The sequence below is a fragment of the Bufo bufo genome, chromosome 10 (genome assembly GCF_905171765.1).
Source record: "Bufo bufo chromosome 10, aBufBuf1.1, whole genome shotgun sequence".
NCBI lineage: Eukaryota > Metazoa > Chordata > Amphibia > Anura > Bufonidae > Bufo > Bufo bufo.
In genome coordinates this window covers 43,510,496-43,532,812 of record NC_053398.1, presented here as the reverse complement: position 1 = coordinate 43,532,812, position 22,317 = coordinate 43,510,496, and the positions used below count along the sequence as shown (strand labels likewise).

The following is a 22,317-nucleotide window of genomic DNA, read 5'->3' as shown; positions in this document are numbered from 1 at the left end:
CTGCCCATGAACTGAGAAAAGTCAAGCGTGCAGCTGCCAGGATGCCACTTGCCACCAGTTTGGCCATATTTCAAAGCTGCAACATCACTGGAGTGCCCAAAAGCACAAGGTGTGCAATACTTAGAGACATGGCCAAGGTAAGAAAGGCTGAATGACGACCACCACTGAACAAGACACACAAGCTGAAACGTCAAGACTGGGCCAAGAAATATCTCAAGACTGATTTTTCTAAGGTTTTATGGACTGATGAAATGAGAATGAGTCTTGATGGGCCAGATGGATGGGCCCGTGGCTGGATTGGTAAAGGGCAGAGAGCTCCAGTCCGACTCAGACGCCAGCAAGGTGGAGGTGGAGTACTGGTTTGGGCTGGTATCATCAAAGATGAGCTTGTGGGGCCTTTTCGGGTTGAGGATGGAGTCAAGCTCAACTCCCAGTCCTACTGCCAGTTTCTGGAAGACACCTTCTTCAAGCAATGGTACAGGAAGAAGTCTGCATCCTTCAAGAAAAACATGATTTTCATGCAGGACAATGCTCCATCACACGCGTCCAAGTACTCCACAGCGTGGCTGGCAAGAAAGGGTATAAAAGAAGAAAATCTAATGACATGGCCTCCTTGTTCACCTGATCTGAACCCCATTGAGAACCTGTGGTCCATCATCAAATGTGAGATTTACAAGGAGGGAAAACAGTACACCTCTCTGAACAGTGTCTGGGAGGCTGTGGTTGCTGCTGCACGCAATGTTGATGGTGAACAGATCAAAACACTGACAGAATCCATGGATGGCAGGCTTTTGAGTGTCCTTGCAAAGAAAGGTGGCTATATTGGTCACTGATTTGTTTTTGTTTTGTTTTTGAATGTCAGAAATGTATATTTGTGAATGTTGAGATGTTATATTGGTTTCACTGGTAAAAATAAATAATGGAAATGGGTATATATTTGTTTTTTGTTAAGTTGCCTAATAATTATGCACAGTAATAGTCACCTGCACACACAGATATCCCCCTAAAATAGCTAAAACTAAAAACAAACTAAAAACTACTTCCAAAAATATTCAGCTTTGATATTAATGAGTTTTTTGGGTTCATTGAGAACATGGTTGTTGTTCAATAATAAAATTAATCCTCAAAAATACAACTTGCCTAATAATTCTGCACTCCCTGTATGCATCACCATGAACCAAGCTGTTTAGTGAATACCAGTTCTCTACAAAAGCACAAGGTCGAATCAGTGAGGACTAAACTTAATAATAGGCTTCAGTGATGACTCGATGTATATCTTACATCAAACTACTTAAGGGGGTTATGCAGGCAGCATATATTGATGACCTATCCTCAGGATAGGTCATCAATATCTGATTGGCGGGGGTCCGACACCCGGCACCCCACCAATCAGTTGGTTGAAGAGGAGGTGGCTCTCCATGTGAGCGCTACTTCCTCTTCATTACACTGCCTGTCGTCTCAGCGCCCCAGTGTAATTACACTGCGTTGCTGCGGCAAGGGAGACAACGTGCAGTGTAATGAAGAGGAAGCAGCTCTCGCATGGAACAGCTGATCAGGCAGGGGTGCTGGGTGTTGGACCCCCACCGATCAGACATTGGTGACCTATCTTGAGGATAGGTCATGATTATATACTGCCTGCACAACCCCTTTAAGAAGAACCTGTTACCTCCGTTATGGTACAAGGGCACCATAAAGTTGTGACTAAGACACTGAAATCAGCAGTCTGTCACCTAACTGCTAAAGAAAAGCTGCTGCCAAGATTTACATTTTAATGCTGGAGAAGAGTCAGGTGCTGACCGGGAAGAGTCTGGCTTATTCATGAACTACAACTTCCTGATGATTGGAAGTTTTCTTTGTTTCCCCCTTGGAGAGAGCTTTATTGGTGGGTGCGTGGGGAGAGAGGGAGCTAATGACTAAGCCGGACTCTTCTCTGATAGCACATGACTCTTCTCCAGCGTGCACTGCCAGAATTAAACTGCAGCTGCTTTACTTTAACAGATAAGAGACAGAGCACTGATGTCAGCATGTCTCTCACTACTTCATGCTACCTTGGTGAGGACAGTATAGACCAGGTAAGAGGTGTCCTTTATGAAAGAATACAACACAGACATGACTTGGCAACCTTGACTGTGCCCCTTAATGCCTATGTGGAGACTGTTGTCTTTCTTTCTGGTTTTTAAGCAACCATACTTGCTCTGACAAGGCTGCTTTTTGCCACCCGGTCCCCAGGGGTCACCGTTCAACATTGTTTTTTCTAACAGGGACAAGGAATGATAGAAATATTGTTTAATAGTGGAAGGAAGTAACTAGTTTCTCCTGTTAGCCCTGTTGTGTACCCAAAATTAGGGTTGAGCGAATTGAAATATCCAAAGTGGACATTGATATGAATTTCAGGGAAAATTCGATTTGCCGCAAAGTCGAATTTCCTCATGGTTTGTGGTAACGAATCAATTTTACCTGAAATGGCATAAAAAAAAAACATGCTTACCTCATCTATTTGAGCGCAAAGAGGCCACCGTGGCCATCTTAATTGAAGATCTTGCACCGCGATGCCTAGCGCGATGACATCATTATACACCTTGCGAGATTCTTCAATCAAGATGGCTGCGGTGGCCTCTTTGCGCTCAAACGGATAAGGTGAGTGTTATACTTTTATTTTTTTAACCCCTGAAAGGCCTCCATTTTACATCAGATGCCGCTATTAGCGATGAACGCAGCATCTAAAGGGTTCAATGCCGGGGCCGGCGCAATCACTCTTCCCCATCATTGAGCCTGCAAAGAAGTAATTCGTCACATGGCGAATTTCTTTGCAAAATTCAGCAAAGCAGCCGAATCAAAGTTTTTATAACTTCGCTCGACATTACCCGACATATTTGACCCTATTTCAACCTAAAAAAAAAATGGTACTATTAAAATGTGATTGATATCATCAAAAATAAAAAGAAAAATTTATAATTTAGAAATGATAATTTACTGAGCAGTGGCACTAGATTGGGTAAAGCAGAACTGTTCAAAGCTTCAAGTCTTAATCTAACCCTATTTACAGCTTGTCCTGGAGGGAAAGTTTACTTGGACTGTGATAAGAGACAGCCCCTGGCGCCAGGAGCTCCTATACGCAGAAGCTGCAAGACTCTGAGTATTGAATACGTAAGATGAGATTGGATTATTATGTTTTTATTTTAATTCTCAAATAACCACCTGGATTTTGAGTCAGTGGTGTACGTACAGTAGAAGAGAGGGGCCCCGTGGCGAAGTTCAAAATGGCTCCTGCATTACAGTGCCAGGTTTTCCTACCATGGTCTGTTTGCTTTCCAATTCTGCATCCTTTACATCTAAGATTCCAATTCCTTTCCTCCTGCTTACTAACAATGAAGTTCCTCTGAAGAGGGGAGCCCTGTTTTGTTTCTTACCATCTAGTAGCAAATTTGATATAACCAACCGGGTCCACTCTTCATAGCAGATGCATGACATGTCTCACTGTTATATACACCCTTACGTTACATAAATAAGTTATATAATATGTGTTATAAGTATATGAGGCATGTTTTATTATTACATATATTTTATATGTTACAGGCAATGTGTAAAAGACCTAAAGTATTCAGGCAAAGTATGAAACACTTAGGGGCTCATTTATTAAGACCAATTGATTTACACGCCGGTCTTAATTGTCTCTTTATGCTGGAGGAAGAGGCAAAGTTATGTAGAGGCGCATACCTCTACATACCTTTGGCGCTTCCTCCAGCAGGGTGTGTATCAATCTTAAATCTATACCAGCTCTGTTGCTGCTGTACATTTAAGTAATTTTTTATGTCAAAAACTGGCATACAAAATGATGAATGAGACAGGCCCGCCAGCCCGCCCTTTTTGCTAGACCTGTCATAGAAGTGTCGTGAACGGGCAAAATCGCAGATTGTGTTGCAAAATGGCATGTATCAGTTCATAAATGGGCCCCCTCATAAATAAGCCCCTCGGGTGGACTGGGAACTTAAGGTGGCCCTGGAAAAAAACCAAAAAGTGCCCTAATGTTGTAGGCTGCCCCAAATTGACAGAAGGCAGGGCAACAGAAGTAGGCAGGGCCAGCAATACTGTAGTACAGAACAAAAGACCGCCCCAGCAGAACCAAATACCACAGTGCAGCATAAAATACTGCCTACATTAATTAATGCTGAGAGCATTATATGTATCTCAGTAGCAGCCCTCTGGGCATCGTAGGGGCTATGGCCAGTCTTCCCCTGATGGGCCCCTTAATATTTCACACATTTCCTAAGTACTCTATATAATGCCTAAAGGCAAACCAGCAAAGTGTAAAATACTCCCTTCCAAAGGTCGTCGACAACCAAACAGGCAAAGTATAAAATACTCCTTTCCAGAGGATGTTTCACAGTGGCAGCACTATCAAATCTCCCAAAGCCATAAAATCACCCCTAAAAAGCAAAAGCGCCATAAAATCACCCCATGATATCATAAAGGTCAATCAGTATATAAGATGTTATAACCTAAGTTGTGAAAAAAGATCAACAAGTTCTAAACTATGAAGTGCATTCTAGCCTTCCTTGTTGCAACAAGTGAGGACAATAACGGTCTATTTCTCTTGTTTTTCAGTAAGAAAGTTCTGTTCTTCTGCTTTTTTTTATGACAAATGTAGTTTGTTTTGCATTTAGTTTATTTTACATTTCTCTTTCTTTCCTTCCTTCCTTCTTTTATTTTTTCACATCAATAAAGGCTTCTTAACATTTAGTACTTGTTAACTTTTCATACTTTGCCTAAAGAGTACTGGTCATTCTTTATATTGCCTAGGCAAAGTATTGAAATAACATCTATGGATTTGTGCTTTATTAATGCAGTTCCAGACAGAGTGTATCTCAGGGTGTGCTTGCCCCAGTGGACTTCTAGATGATGGAGCCGGAGACTGTGTTCCTGAAGATAGATGTCCTTGTGTCCATAATGAAGACATTTATCCGCATGGATCCCAGGTCAAGGTGGACTGCAATACTTGGTAACATCATATGCTATATAATAGCCCCTGTTTTTTTTCATTTGTAGTCAAAATAATCTTATTGAGCCTTATCGTTGAGCGAATCAAACATCTGAAGTGTAATTGAATCCAAAGTTTAGGAAAAATTTGATTTGCCACAAATCTGAATTTCATTGCGCTTCGTGGTAATGAATAGTTATTTTTTTCTAAAATGACTGATGCATGTGTTACAAAGTGAAAATAAGATGTGACCCATAATGTCGTACAGCCAGCCAATTAGCAGATAGCAATCCTCTGTGATGTCACAGCCCTATAAAAGCCATATCCCGCACAGTCTCCACAATTTCACTGTGAGTTGAGCATGGGGAGAGACGTGGCATGCGCTAGAGACAGTGTTCAAAAGCTTTTATTGTAGAATATTGGATAGGTACAGTGTAGGGAGATCGTAGGCATAGTTTTTAGACACTGTAGGGAGAGCATAGGTTGACAGTAGGGACAGTGAAGGCTCACTGTAATCACCCTGTTCATCTTGTTCACCTGCTGCGCCATTCACTCTCACAGAGATGTGACAAGCGCTTATGCGCTAGGGACAATGTTTTAGAAAGCTATTAATAGGAAAATATTGGATAGGGAGAGTTTTTAGAGACTATAGGGGAGACTGCAGGGACAGTGCAGGTTGGGTGTAATCGCCTTGTGCACCTTGTTTAACTACTGCCATAATCCCAGTTAAATCTGTTAGTTTATACATAGAATTACTGTGCCTCAGTATTAAAGAGCGGTCTAATATATCGCCGCCTGCATATTGTTGAACTGCTGCCACAATCACGTTAATCACTGTTAAGCCTGATGTAGCAACTATTGCATTTCCCACCGGCCTGCACCCCCTCTCCAGCAATCAGGGCTTGACGTCAGAAGAAGGAAGCTGTCGTTCCCTCCCATCGACTTCAATGTCGTCTATTGCTCCTGATGCTCCTCGTCACTCATTTTGACAGCAATCCATCACCGAGGCGATTGCAAAAATACAACAGTATGTGTGCACTCATGCAACGACACAGAAGCTGAACGTGCACCTGGCCAAGTTGCTGGTACTTCAGTCCCTCCCTTTCCATATAGTTGACTCTGCACATTTCATACAACTGATGGCTTGTGCCCATCCAAGATGGAAAGTCCCAAGCTGAAATTACTTTTCCAAAAAAGCTGTACCAGCCCTGCACACGTACGTTGAGCAGAAAGTGGGCCAGTCCTGGGGTAAATGTTGTTCCGGACCAGGCACATCAGCAGCTTGGCCAGTTGATGGCAATGCTGCCTCCTCATTGTAATGCTTGGATTTCTGCGCCAATGTCCTCCTCTGCCTCCTCATCCACCACCTTCTCCTCACTCTGCCCTCTAGGCACAGTTCACAGTGGGCCTCCAGCATATCACCTAGGCAAAGCTACGCATTGTCACACTGTTCTGCACCTGGTCAGCCTTGGTGAACGGAGCCACACTGGGCTCGGCGTCATCAATAAAGAAATCAAACACTGGCTGTCTCCTTACCAACTAGAGATAGGAACCATGGTTACAGATAACAGGAAAAACATTTTATCTATGCTGCATCAAGCAGGGCTAACCCATGCACCCTGCATGGCGCACGTCTTTATTCTCATTGTCACCTGGTTCCTCAAGTTTTCCATTCAACTGCAAGAGCTGTTAAAAATGTCCAGGAAACTCTGCATCTATTTCAGCCACTCTTACCATGCAAAACACTCCCTTCTTGAACTACAAAGGCAAATTGCTCTTCCCCAACATCGCCTGTTTCGCTACGTTTCCACCCATTGGAACTCCACGCTGCATATGTTATGCTGCCTGTATGAGCAGATGCAGATGGAGATGGTCAACGATTTCTTAATGCTGCAGACAGACAAGTCTACTCCCCGGTAAAACTTCCACATTAGCCAGTGGCAGCTTATGTGACACGTGCTGCTTGCTGAGGAGGCCACTTTATTTGTAAGTCGGCAGAACTATGGGATGAATTATGTCATTCTGCTCCTTCACGTCCTGGAGGGAATGCTGACAAATCTGATTGGTGAGGGGACAGAAGATGTGGCATCTCCATTTCATGGCCACCTGAGCCCCTAGGAGGATGAACTGGCAGAGGAGGAGGACAAACACAGGAATTTTATACAAAACTAGGTGGTTTATCTGCCCAAGCAAACAGGATAGGAACAGGAGGAGCATGAGATGCTGGAGGGCGACGGAAAAGACAAGGTAGATGACATTTTTTAGACCTTCTGATAGGGATACAGAAATGGAATACTATAGAGACATGCTGTGTAGTCAGTTGGATGCTGCCTATGAATGTCATCGGCCATCGGCAGGAAAGTCTGACCAGGGGGACCCTCTGCGCTCATGCTCCACTGCCATGACCGGTGGTGGTGGCGGTGGTGGTGGTGGTGGGAGGGGGGGGGGCAGGAGCAGCACCAGCTCCTTATGCAGCAATTTTAGTCTGGAGGCTATGATGAGCAGTTTTCTTCAGCAGTTTAGTTTAGGTCACCTACTGAAGAAACCACCCAGCAACAGCAGTACATGCAGCAGAACCTCAACCAGCAGGTGGTGGCATATTGGACTCCACCCTGTCAACCATGATCAAAGATCCCCTGGACTACTGGGCATGCAAACTTGAAGTGTGACCGCAACTCACTGAGTTTGCAATGGGCATGCCTAGCCAGTAGTGTGGCATCAGAGGGGATGTTCAGTGCGGTGGATGGCATACTCATCCCTAAGAGAACTCCCCTGTCCTCCCAAAATGTTAAGAGACTAACCTTCAAAAAGATCAGACGTGGATCAACCCAGATTTCCAGACGCTGGTGCCTGATGCAACAGAATAGATCATTCTGCCACTAATGATCATACTGTAGTCTGCTGACAGACGGGAATAGTCTTCAAAATGGCCCGTTACTTCTGGCCACGTCCTGCTGCCGCCTTTCTGATGCTGCCTGATGCCACCCGCCTGCTGCTTCTGCTACCTTACCTGATATGTACATGTTTTTATTTGTACATGTACAATTTTTTAAAAGGATATGCATGTCACTGGGCCTTACTATCACGCTGTTTTGGTTTTTTTGGGTTTTGCTACTACTGTGATCTGCCATCTTGTGCTGCATGCCACTGTGGCCCCCCCCCAACTCTGTCATGGGCTGACTATTGTCATGGTCACTGCTACTGCCCCCCCTCCACACTCTGTTATCGGTCTACTATTATGCCTGTTACTGCCACTGCTGTTGGCCCCTATCCCCACTCTGTTATGGGGCCACTATTATCCACTGGTTATTTTTCATTTCTTCTTATCTGTCAGAAGAACAGAAAAATAAATTAAAAAAGGATCCTGTATTTTGAGCATCAGTAAGGCCTCTTTCACACGGTCAGTATTTGATCAGAATTTGTAAGTCAAAAGCAGGAGTGGGTTCAAAACACAGATGCAAACATTTCCATTTCATTATGTCTCTGTTTTGGACCCACTCCTGTTTTTGGCTGACAAATACTGATCAAATACTGATGCAAAATACTGACCGTGTACAAGAGGCCATAAAAGTCCTGCATGCAGGACTTTTTTCCTTGTAAAAAAAACTGATTTCAGCTGTAAATGATCAAAACGAATGCAAATTGAGCATAAGGCCTTTTTTCACACAGTCAGTATTTTACATCAGTATTTGTAAGCCAAAAGCAGGAGTGGGTCCAAAACACAGAACAGATGCAAATACTGTATTTCTATTACATTTATCTCTGTTTTGGACCCACTGCTAGTTTTGGCTTACAGTTACTGATTAAATACTGACCGTCTGAAAGAGGCTGTATGGATGCTTAAATTACAGGCTTTGTTTTTTTAGTTCTTTGTTCTTCTGATGGATCAGAAGAACGGAAAAATAAATAGTGATGTGAGCACAGCCTTACTGCTGCTGCCCCATCTCCCTTTTCTGTCATGGGGCCACTATTGCCTGTGTTAAGCCTCAAGCACATGTCCGTGGAACACGGACCGTGAGATACCGGCCTGGATTTCTGCTGAGTGCAGGAGCGCACGGCGTCATTGGTTGCTATGACGCTGTGCGCCCGCTGCTGTACAGTAATACACTCGTATTATCTATACGAGTGTATTACTGTACAGCAGCGGGTGCACGGCGTCATAGCAACCAATGACGCTGTGCGCTCCTGCACTCAGCAGGAATCCAGGCCGGTATCTCACGGTCCGCGTTCCACGGACATGGGCATAAGACTTTACTGCCACTGCTGTTGGCCCCCATTCCCACTCTGTTATGGGGCCACTATTGTCACTGTTAGTGCTACTGCTGTAACACACAAGAACGTAATGCACACTGCCAAACACTCTCCCTGCAATCTCCATGCAGTTTAACTTCCGAGCCTTCACAATGAGACTGTGCCACCAAGTGGGATGAATATGGTTAGGCAGAGTGGCCCGGGTGTAACTGATTTATCGCGTTTAGTGACAAATAAATTCTTAACAAAATCAAATTTCTTGTCAAAGTTCGGCGAATTGGCCTAATCAAATTTTTAGAAACTTCGCTCATCTCTACTTACATTCAGGTCCATAAATATTGGGACATCGACACAATTCTAACATTTTTGGCTCTATACACCACCACAATGGATTTGAAATGAAACAAACAAGATGTGCTTTAACTGCAGACTGTCAGCTTTAATTTGAGGGTATTTACATCCAAATCAGGTGAACGGTGTAGGAATTACAACAGTTTGCATATGTGCCTCCCACTTGTTAGGGGACCAAAAGTAATGGGACAATTGGCTTCTCAGCTGTTCCATGGCCAGGTGTGTGTTATTCCCTCATTATTCCAATTACAATGAGCAGATAAAAGGTCCAGAGTTCATTTCAAGTGTGCAATTTGCATTTGGAATCTGTTGGGTCAACTCTCAAGATGAGATCCAAAGAACTGTCACTATCAGTGAAGCAAGCCATCATTAGGCTGAAAAAACAAAACAAACTCATCAGAGAGATAGCAAAAACATAAGGCATGGCCAAAACAACTGTTTGGAACATTCTTAAAAAGAAGGAACGCAGCGGTGAGCTTAGCAACACCAAAAGACCCGGAAGACCACAGAAAACATTTGTGGTGGATGACCAAAAAAATCTTTCTCTGGTGAAGAAAACTCTTCACAACAGTTGGCTAGATCAAGAAAACTCTCCAGGAGGTAGGTGTATGTGTGTCAAAGTCAACAATCAAGAGAAGACTTCACCAGAGTGAATACAGAGGGTTCACCACAAGATGTAAACCATTGGTGAGCCTCAAAAACAGGAAGTCCAGGTTAGAGTTTGCCAAATGACATCTAAAAAAGCCTTCACAGTTCTGGAACAACATCCTATGGACAGATGAGACCAAGATCAACTTGTACCAGAGTGATGGGAAGAGAAGAGTATGGAGAAGGAAAGTAACTGCTCATGATCCTAAGCATACCACTTCATCAGTGAAGCATGGTGGTGGTAGTGTCATGGCGTGGGCATGTATGGCTGCCAATGGAACTGGTTCTCTTGTATTTATTGATGATGTGACTGCTGACAAAAGCAGCAGGATGAACTCTGAAGTGTTTTGGGCAATATTATCTGCTCATATTCAGCCAAATGCTTCAGAACTCATTGGACGACGCTTCACAGTGCAGATAGACAATGACCCAAAGCATACTGCAAAAGCAACCAAAGAGTTTTTTAAGGGAAAGAAGTGGAATGTTATGCAATGGCCAAGTCAATCACCTGACCTGAATCCAATTGAGCATGCATTTCACTTGCTGAAGACAAAACTGAAGGGAAAATGCCCCAAGAACAAGCAGGAACTGAAGACAGTTGCAGTAGAGGCCTGGCAGAGCATCACCAGGGATGAAACCCAGCGCCTAGTGATGTCTATGCATTACAGACTTCAGGCTGTAATTGACTGCAAGGGATTTGCAACCAAGTATTAAAAAGTGAAATTTTTATTTATGATTATTCTGTCCCATTACTTTTGGTCCCTTAACAAGTGGGAGGCGCATATGCAAACTGTTGTAATTCCTACACCGTTCACCTAATTTGGATGTAAATACCCTCAAATTAAAGCTGACAGTCTGCAGTTAAAACACATCTTGTTTGTTTCATTTCAAATCCACTGTGGTGGTGTATAGAGCCAAAAATGTTAGAATTGTGTCGATGTCCCAATATTTATGGACCTGACTGTATATTTCTTGTAATATTCATGGTTTACTGGCAGGAGATTCTTTGTGTCTTTACTTACAGTTTTTGCCAGGAAGGAAAATGGACCTGCACGAATAGTGGCTGCTATGGAACATGTACAATCTATGGAAATGGTCATTATATCTCTTTTGACAGTAAAATTTATGACTTTGATGGGAATTGTGAATTTGTGGCTGCCCAGGTAATTGACCCAGTATTAATCACTGATGATCACCTAGCAAATACTTGAATGGTAATACATTCCAACCTAGATATAAAGAAAGCTCGCCAGATTATCTACTGATTTAGCACATATGCATTTAGTAGCATTGGAATTTAGTATAGATATAAGCAGATGGAAAATAGTCTATTGTAGCTGTGCATGGGTTAAACACATAATGAAGAATAGTGAAAGTGATTAGAAGTATATAGAGATATTAAAAGGGTTGCACCAACTGGAGAACACCTTCTCAGGATGAAGCTGCATCAGGAGTCAGCAGATCGTATTGGGTGCTGGTGATCTCATGCAGAATCCACCTGCGTTCATTACCTGTTGGTAATGCTATATATGAAGTTTATATACCAACACTGTGTAACCCTTACAATGAGTAATATGTGTTGTGCCTTTAAAGGGAGAATATAGAAAAAATATCTAATAAACAACAATGTTCCTGTGACTGACCTTTAAAAAACTTTATCTTTTGCTACTTAGGAATCTCCACATGTTTGCACTTTGTACTCATTTATTAAAATATCTCTATAATGTATTTACTGTGTGTGCAGTTTAATGTGTATTTTACTAGTTCATTATGTTTTTTAATAGTCAAAATGTACGCCTATGCTTAAAATCCTAGGACTACTGTGAGCCTGACCGTTCTGGTGGCAGCTTCAGTGTCCTCACTGAGAATATTCCATGTGGTACCACTGGAGTTACATGTTCAAAATCTGTCAAAGTCTTCCTTGGGGTATGTACGAATAGGTGAATTAAAGAAAGACATGATTGCATACATAAGTACCACATTGAGTTAATAAAACAATTTTTTTACCACATTTCAGAATACCATGCTAAAATTATCAGAAAAACATATAGTGAAGACTGTTGGAGAAGGAGGAAAACATGTAGATTATCTAACCCGCGAAGTAGGTATTTATTTGGTCATTGAGGCAAGTAATGGCATTCTTCTAATTTGGGACAAGAAAACCACCATATTCATCAAAGTATCACCTGAATATAAGGTAAGAAGGTATCAGAACCCTTATCTGCAAATTTGGGTGCGAGGGTCATTATTTTTCTGAACTATGAATACAACACCAAAGGCTAAAAGCTGTTTTATAATTTTAAAGCTCTAATACTGACATTCAAGATAGCATATGCTGCATTTATCACCACATATTTTTACATATATATTTTATTAAAATCAAATTTGGATTGCTGCGACGCTTGTCATGCAGATGTCTCAGGCAGATATACTGTACTATATATATATATATATATATATATATATATGTGTATGTATATACACACACATTTTAGCCCTCTGCTGACCTAGATCATCACATAAAAAACCAACTACCCCTTCATCGTCATTTTGCATCTCCAGGAATAATATTAGAAAAAAAGAGTCTGTTTTTCTAACACAACAACGACACTTTTGTCCATTGGCTATGTCGGTATTATTGCTCAATCTCATTTAAGTTAATGGTGACCGAGCTGCAAAAGAAGACACAACTCAAGGCAACAGTTCTTTAAACCTCCCCTCCTCCTCCCCTTGATCTCCAGGGATATAAGGTATTGACCTATAACACCTTAGAGCACCATAAACATTTACATTAGCCCCTTCACTACCCTAGATCACCAGACACATGGTATTAACCCTTAAATCACTCGCCAACTATGATCAACCTCTCAAATCACTCTACGTAAAACATAAACCAATGATGTACTACATGTAAAAAATTGCTAGAAAAGTGAATATAATAGGACAGGGGAGAAAAATCTTACCATCAATGACACCAATGCATTGGTATGACATAATATGATATCATATATTTTGTTATTAATAACTACTTAAATAATGTCATGTTTTCTCTAACAAAATTGATGTGTACGTTTAATCAATTTCTATATAATATCCCAAGAATTTATGTTCTTATTTTCAAGTTTTTGATTCATTTATTATTTTTCTAGGGAAAACTGTGTGGTTTGTGTGGCAACTTTGATGACAATTCACAAAATGATTTTAAAACCAGTCACATGATACAAGTCATTGATGTTTTGGAATTTGGAAACAGCTGGAAAGTGGATGCCACGTGTCCTGATGCTACTGATGTACTCAACCCCTGCAGTCAAAATCCTCATCGACATTCCTGGGCTGAGAAACAGTGTGGTCTAATCAAAAGTCAAGTTTTTAAAATCTGTCATAGCAAGGTAGTAATTAGCAAATATATATGTTGGATCAAAGAACAAAAAAATAACACATTGGGAAATTTACCAAACCAGCAACCAATCAGATTGATCAGATCTTTCATTTTCCAAAAGGACCGAACCTCTGAAGAATGAAAAGTAGAATCTGAAGTCAGTTTTGCACCAATTTTGATAAATCTCAACCATTGGTTCATTTGTATGTAGGGAGAATATAAGGACTGATGTGGGCATTCATTGCCTCTGTGTCTCATTATCATCATTGATGGTGATTTGAAATGTGAATGATGCCATCAAGACTGCTTATGCATCCTAAAATGGCAAGACTTCAATCCTTGAGCCACAGGTTTTGGGTCAGAGAGGCATAAGATTCTGTTTTCAAATATCTGTTTCTGTTGGTGTTCCCCTCTCTCCTTCCATCATCAAATTTTGTTTGCCTCATTGGAGAGGTAGCCAGTCTCAAACTTAACTGACCCTTGATAGGCTGTCCCATAAGTTCTAATTCCAGAGTGTCCCAATGTTGATCTGGCCTTTTTTTTAAAGTAGATCTTGAAGGTGCACTTGAATTTCTTCATCTTGTCACCTCGTGTTCTCTGGCCTCGACTAGGCTGAGAGCACAGGGCTTGTCTGAGAAGTCTTCAGTTGGGCATTTTGATGCAGTTACCTGTCCAGCAGAGTTGGTTTTGCAGGATCTTGGCCTTGATACTGGTCATATATGTCTCAGTCTTCTGGTGGCTGTGCTGATAAAAACTCTTGAAAATGTTTAGGTGACAGGTAACCACTACCATACAGGAGTGTAGGGACAAATATGGACTTGTGGACCATTAGCTTGGTTCTTGTTTGGGAACTTCCACATGGTCAGGTTTCCTGATTTGAAAGCCAAATTCAGGAGTAGATCATAAAAGGAGAGAAAGTATAAAGGACAAATGCCACTTCTTTTTTTAAATTTACTCCTGGTTTTGGCTTCAAGAACTGAATCAAGAAACCTGATCATGTGGCTGTACCCTTAAGGTCATAGTCTGTGAAGACCTGAGGCCACAGTTTCATGAAGGACATGCTGGCTACAGCTCAAGTGATACTGAACTTTCTCCATAACTATATACATATATGAATGTTACATACACTGACATAAGATAAAAGTCCGGTACCATGTTAGCCAGTAGAAAACTGGTTTATTCCTCTCATTAAAGGAAACAAAATAGCCTTGCAAGTGTGATTCCTTTTAAAGGGGTTGTCCAGGTTCAGAGCTGAACCTAGAAATATCTCCTTCTTCACCTAGGCAGCCCCTCTGAGATGAGCATTGGAGCATTTCAGCGTTTTTTGTTTACAGACTTACACTGCTTCCGCCTAGCAGTGTTCCTAGTGACGTCACTGGCACTGGGCGGGCTTTAGCGCTGCCCTAGCCTTTTTACAGGCTAGGGCAACGCTAAAGCCCGCCCATTAGTGCCGGTGACATCACTGGGAACACTGCTAGAAGGAAGCAGTGTAAGTTTGAAACTGGTGCATGTGCACTGCATATCTCTGTGCCTCTGCCTACAGTGGGCAGAACACTGTGCACACCCAGACCCAGCAGCGATGCGCGAAAGGGCCTATAGGGAAATATGATGCCACAGGGTTGGCCTGAGTTTACTAAGGGGCGGAGTTAGGCACGAGTGAGGGGAACTTGGGCACTTTCAGAAAACTCTCCGCCCCTGGGCACTTGCGACGGATCATTAGCATATGATAAAAATGACTTTTTGGGCGATTTGAAGCGTCTGAAAAACTAAACACAGGTAACATCTGTGTCATGTCTTTGTGCCCCATTGAACAATGTGATCTGTTTAAAACCGGTCAGGTAGGAGACAGACTCCCTTTAAGAGGTGATAATTCTGGCTCATTATCAAGGGTTCTACAGTAGAAGGAATCAAAGAGAAATCTATGCCAGTTAGTTTGTTGGTGTAGATTTCTTGTCTAATGTGTGCCAGTTTTCTGGTGCACATGTTGTTAAATGAGTTGGCCAGAGGAGGTACCACCTGTGACCCACCTTTTTCCACTCATGCCACCCACTTTTTGTAAAAGTGGTGAGGCAGGTGGCAAAAAGTCATACATGTTGGTGCAATACAGCACTTGAAAAACTGATGTGTAAAGGTGATCCATCCCTTCCCCTTATTATATTTATGATCCTACAAACTTTCTTTAACCCCTTAGTGACCAAGTGTTTTTTCATCAATGTACTTGTATGAGGTCTTATTTTTTGCAGGACAAGTTATAGCTTTTAATGCACCATTTTAAGTACATGTACTGATTGATTAAAGCAAGCTGTTTAGCTAAAACCTCCTTTGTTTAAGTCAGTTAAAAGGCGTATTAGTGGTCACTAAGGGGTTAAAGAAATATATTGTGTGTTTCATGGATCGTATGCACATCCACATGAATTAATATTCTTCTAGGTTGATCCAAAACCATTTTATGAGGCCTGTGTAAATGATGCCTGCTCATGTGACAGTGGTGGAGACTGTGAATGCTTCTGTACTGCAGTTGCTGCCTATGCTCAAGAGTGTACCAAAGCAGAAGCCTGTGTCTACTGGAGAACACCAGACATATGCCGTGAGTTCAATTAACATAATAAATCATACCTACATGGGAAATTTAAAGGGACACCAAAGGAACTGTTCTATACCAAGTGCAGGGCTTAAGGGGGTGTAGGGTAAGAAACGGTGTTATGTCAAATGCTGGGCCTAAGAGGGTGTAGTGTAAGGAACTGTGCTATGCCACGTGAGGGCCTAAGGTTGTAGAGAATGACACAGAGATATTCCTCTGACGTTATCTCCTGGCACTGACCCCATCTGACCCCATTTGACACTGTGTTTGTATCTTGTGCTGGTTCTGACATGTCTTTGTTTTGGACTGTGGCCTGATTTTGACTTAGCTATTGGACTCTGATACGGTCCTGGTTTTGCCTGTCTGGTTCTCTTACTACTCTTTTACCCCACTGGGTTTAGACCCTGCACTTAGTCAAGTCAGAGACTGTGGCCAAGTTGTGGGTTGACATTTAGGGCGGATCATGCAAGTAGGTAGGGAGAGTGGTGTTGGTGGAGAACAAGGCTGCACTGTTCCCTCCCCTACGTGACATATATGTTCAATAAAGATGTATTTATACCTTTTTAAGTTCTCCTGTGCAGTTTTTGGTTTGATCTGTTCTCTGATGTAGCACAGGGGAACATCCTTTGGTTTTGTAAGCCCTATTTTTTTCAATAAAGTACAGTATAATTGTTTATATAAAATGGAATTATATACGGCTACTTTCCGTCATAGGATCTCAATGCCGGAGGAAAAGGCTTCAGTTTTGTCCCCGTTTATTATCAATGGGGACAAAACTGAACTGAGTGCACGAGAATACATTCCGTTCCATTTGGTTGACTTCCCATGCCGGACAGAATAATGCTACAAGCAGCATTTTTGAGTGGATCTTGGGATGCGGAGCAAGACAGATGCGGCATGAAATACAATGTCAGTCAATGGTGCCGGATCCGTTTTCTTGGACACAAAACAATGGTTTTAGTGCCGTATCCGTCATGGCTATTTTAGAGATAATACAACCAGATCGTTCATAACGGATGCAGCCGGTTGTATTATCCTAATGGAAGGGTTTTTGATGACCCATGACGAATCCAGCAAAAACGCAGATGTGGAAGTAGCCTAACAGATATAAAGTGATGCTTATCATGCTAACATATATTCTTATGTAAAAGATAAGTACCGATGAAATTTCTGTTTTATTATAGCCATATTTTGTGACTACTACAACCCTAAGGGTGAATGTGAGTGGCATTATCACCCATGTGGTAATCACAGTGTAAAAACGTGTCGTTCCATCAACAACATCTACACTAAAGTCACCATTACTTATCTGGAAGGTGAGTGACTACAGAGAAATTATAATTTAATTTTTATATACACTATAGATTATTATCATTATAACAAGATTTCTGTATATCTGTATGAATTTATTATTAATTTAGTTGTAATTTTATATTAATTGTTCAATTTAAACCCCTCTTCTTTAACATGCATTTTGTGGTTTAAGGTTGCTACCCAACTTGCCCAAAGGATAAACCTATTTTCGATGAAGCAAACAAGAAATGTGTGACCAAGGAGCAATGTGGTTGCTATGTTAATGAGGTTCACTACAAATCTGGAATAGAAGTGCCTCATTATATGAATTGTCATAAATGGTAAGAAATTAAACTTTTACATTGTTGTTGTTGACTGGGGCAGATGGAACACAATTTTATTTTTCAAGGAGTGTTCCAATATTAATAGTCAAATATAACATATGACTGTTTTCTCTCATGTTAGTGTCTGCTCTTCAAATGGAAACATTGACTGTCAAAAACAAGGTAGGTATTTCATATGTATTTCTAAAAAAATATTCTATTCATATATAATTATGCTATAATTCTCATGATACATAGAATTAAAGGAACATTTCACAGAAATACTGATATATTATGCTATGTCCTTTTCATGACCTGAGGGAACAGTGGACAAAGAGTTTCGAAGAACAACAAGGGTGGAAGTGATGCAGTCCTTCTTCAGGCTCTGCACTAGATGATGATCTAGAATGTTATCTATCAAACGCAAACAGGATGGGGTTGGGAAGGTTTAACTGGCAAAACCACTTCCCTGCTAAGGAAACGCTGAACACTAATTAATATATGGCACAAGATAAACTAAAACATCATTTTCTCATCTATGGCATTATAGGCATGCTTTTTATGATATCTAACAAGCAGTATTAGCGGTTTGGCAAAGTTCACTGCCTGGTTCACTTTAGTGTAGTTTTTGACATTTTTCACACCTTTTTGGAACATTTTGCTTTAGAATTTTGTTAAAGTGGTTTTACAGGATTTTACTACTGATGACCCATCCTCAAGATCCTCCGATTCTGCAATCCATTGAACATTTCTTTCTCCTGACTTTTTGTTCGTAGATGCCTCTGCTTGTTCCAGTACAACACCCATCACCACCACCTCTATTACCCCTGCGACCATCTCTCCAACTGCACCTACGATGGGTAAAACTACATTGGATTATTCTTGCTTTTATTTGTGATATGTTTACAATGTTCTTGAAGAGAACTGATCATTATGACATGTCTAGTAAAACAAGGACATCAGTACAAGGCATACTTATAGGTACAACTGTGCACACTAAACAGACCCCCCAAAGAGTCAAAGAGAAGGCACTGGAAAAAAAAATCCTCATTCCATGTTCTTGTTCGAATGACCCTTCGAAGCCAGTCAGCAGCCATTTCAAAGGATCATGCGATACAGTCTGTAACTCCTGCATCATGGGAGTTGTAGAGCGTACGTCACATAGTTACTATTTGTCCCTTTGAGGGGGTAATTATTAGATGAAATTATACCTCATACACAAAGCCGAATTAAGGGTCCTTAAAAAATGTCAAGTTGTACAGAGCTGTAATCTGGTACCTATAGATATGGGCCCATATCATTCCTTCATTTTTCTTAAATTTCGTACGAATGCATAGTAAGGTTTTCTCTGCTATTCCATAGGTAACCAACAGAAAAAGACTCTTACTATATTCTATTGGATGCCGTATTGTGGTGCATTGCTTCTAGAGTAGAATATCTCCAGGGCTTGCTTGCTTGTGGGGTCACCATAGAGCAGCATATAAAAGAGACATTGGGGGTAATTTATCACAAAGGGAATATTTGAAGTCAGGTTTTCTTGAGTCTGTGTTGCCGTACTTTATGCCACATTTATCAAATGTCGCATGTTGTTTTATAAACTTGTCTTTTCCTTAAACCTAACACTTTTGTCTAGAAATAAGTACTCCACCCTCCTACTGGAGTGAGATTGCGACTTTTGTTGCGACTTTTAAAAAAAAGTCTCAATGATGAATCTGGAGTGAAACTCATTAATACCTACATACGCCTACTTTTCCCCCCACATTCCAAAACTGGAGTGAGTGGTGTAGATATTCAAAAGTCGCAAAAATTTTGTGCAAGTGCAAACCCAATTTTGCGACTTTTAAAGCCAGAATTCTGGAGTGAAGGTATGATAAATCTGCCCCAATGTCTAGAAGGTATTATTGTAGCTAGAGATGAACAAAACAATTCTAAACAAATTGATTTGTCTCAGATTTCCCAGAAATTCGGATACCAGTTGAATCTTTTCCAATTCGATTTGGCTGCCGTCCGTTTAGCCATAGTTGTATATGTCACTGTCACTTTGACATTACCAATGCTGTCTTGGCATTAAAAAGTTTGAAAGGGGTCAGAAACAGTCATGGGAGACCCCAAAATGTCATTCACAACTTTCTAGGGCAATTGGGGTGCTTTCATTTTGGGTTGAAATTTATTACTACCCAAAATTAATCTCCTAACCAATTTGTTAGAATCAAACTCAAAACTAATTTTAAGAAATTTGCTCATCTCTAATTGTAGCTATTAATGGCATGAAACTTAGTACTGACCATGGTATTACGGCACTTGTCACTTCCCATTATTTCCCATAAACCCTCTGGCGAGTCAAATATACTGATGTAGCAAGTGTTAATCGAACCGCTATTCTACTAGAAAGTGTATGATGGCAAATAAAGTAGGTGCACTACAGTATGTTACCCATGAAATATGCTGCGGCAGTTTGCTAGATCGGTAGCGAATGATTCAATTAGAAAGAAACGGCATGAAACAACTTACCTAAACAATATAGAATTATCTGATGTAGGAGACAAAAATGAAGATATGGTGAAAGAAATTATTTCAAAATTTTGTTTTAGTCACTACTACGACTCCAGTGACCATTGGGACCCACCACTCTTCAACAAGTAAGTTGTTTTTTTATTAATATTTTTCAAGAACAATTCTAAACGGGTCCAGGTAAGGCAAACATTCAAATGATGAGTCGAACAGGATAATAACATAGATTGGTTTTGGACTTTATAGTGAAATTATAAGGCTGGTGAGCTGTAGGCAGCCTTTTTACACTATAGCTTTATTCTTTGATACATTATATGACTATTCATTTTTGGATGATTTGTCTGGACTCTGTATGTAACCCATGTACAGTTGATGTGTTGGAAAAGAAACAGGGTCAAAAAGAAATCTTGTGTAATGGAGACAGGGTCTACATCAGTGTGTCACTGCTTTTCTAAGACTGAAATCTCCTAGTCAAAAAATTTCAACCAAGTACCCACAAAGCTATGGTCCTTCACAGTTCCATGAATAAATAAAAAAATGGAAATCAGACATCATCGATGACAATCTCTAACAAAGCTAGAACCAGCTGTGTAGCTCACATGTATCTACAGCTTTCCATATTCTGTTCAGATTGCTCTGCTAGATTCTCTTCAGGCTGGCAGCCTAGAGGGCATGTCCTTTTTGGGAGAGGGGATGTCCTTTCTTCTACAGCTCTTTTCCTGTAACTGTAACAGCTTCTAACAGTAAATGTGGTGGCAGCTGAAAGAAGGAAGTGAGCATGTGCGACCACCTCACTGATATTACTTAGGAGAAATAATCAAAAGAACAAACAGCAGGTGACACTATACAGATACGTTTTATTGAACAATTCAGTGGCTGTACCACATTTTTAATTACATGCAAACACAAAAAGAACCCAGTTGCTGGTTTAAAAAAAAAAACATTAAATATTTTTTGTGTAACATCCCCTTTAACTGTATATATTAAGCTGACAGCATATATAAAGCACATTTCAGGCCAGTCTTAGACAAACGTGCAGTTTGTGAAACAGGGTCTGTGTGAGAGTCACATTTCTTGTAATGTCCAACCCTGATCCCTGCATCATAGTGATTGTAGTGGTCTACCTGCATCTCCTGGACTTCCTGTATAAATGTATCTGCTTTAATATATGTCACGTCTTGTGTGTTCCCTTGTAGCTTGTGTTTATGAAAAAGTGTGCCAGTGGACCCAATGGCTTGATGTAAGTAAGCCAGGAGATGATGTGGGTAGTGGTGACTATGAAACATATGACGAGATAAGGAAACACCATGTGTTCTGTGAAGTCCCAGAACAGATTCAATGCAGAGCAGCAAATGCTCCCAATGTCAACTTGGATAACTTAAAACAGGTTGTACATTGCAATGTCTCATATGGACTCATCTGTAAGAACAGTGAGCAGAAGCTAGATGACAACCTTTGGCAAAAGTGTTTTAACTATGAAGTCCAAGTGGAGTGCTGCCAGTGGATATGTTCTGAATCCACCCCATTAACCACAACTCCTATTGGTATCAGTACATCTACCACAATCCTGGAGACTACAACCAGAAGTCTAGATATAACTTCAGGATCTGCACTTTTTTCATCCTCCATTACGTCAGAGCTGGCAACGCAAGGTAAGAGTTGGTTTAGTTAGTGAAACTATTTTCCAAGAAAATAGATTAAAGGTTAATGGGCAATTGGAATCTTTCAGCAGGTTGAAAAATCATCGTTTGCCGGCGGCAGATCGTGCCATGTATTCACTATCTGCTGCTGGCAAACAGTGATTCGGTATGGGAGCGAGCAATGGCATTAGTGATCGCTTCTCCCCATACTGAGGAGGAGATTGCTGCATGTAATAGCAGAAGTCTCCTTCACTAACAAACAGGCGATTGCTGGGAAGGAACGCTAGCTTCTCGACAATCACCTTGAGATCTGCGCATCTATTATAAGCCTTGCTGCTTCTGAGGATGTGCTACAGAGAGTC

General features: G+C 41.1%; 1 protein-coding gene across 1 annotated transcript in view; it reads left to right on the top strand.

Annotated features, from left to right (window-relative positions):
• LOC120980025 (mucin-2-like) overlaps window positions 1-22,317 on the top strand; it is a 144,030-nt gene that overhangs the window by 40,153 nt on the left and 81,560 nt on the right. Inside the window, exons 18-28 of the mRNA XM_040408890.1 lie at window positions 3,047-3,147; window positions 4,848-4,999; window positions 11,253-11,391; window positions 12,044-12,154; window positions 12,246-12,425; window positions 13,378-13,617; window positions 16,038-16,194; window positions 17,373-17,504; window positions 17,675-17,822; window positions 17,947-17,987; window positions 21,512-21,967. Coding sequence (XP_040264824.1) covers window positions 3,047-3,147; window positions 4,848-4,999; window positions 11,253-11,391; window positions 12,044-12,154; window positions 12,246-12,425; window positions 13,378-13,617; window positions 16,038-16,194; window positions 17,373-17,504; window positions 17,675-17,822; window positions 17,947-17,987; window positions 21,512-21,967 — 1,857 coding nt within the window. The remainder of the gene's footprint in view (window positions 1-3,046; window positions 3,148-4,847; window positions 5,000-11,252; window positions 11,392-12,043; window positions 12,155-12,245; window positions 12,426-13,377; window positions 13,618-16,037; window positions 16,195-17,372; window positions 17,505-17,674; window positions 17,823-17,946; window positions 17,988-21,511; window positions 21,968-22,317) is intronic.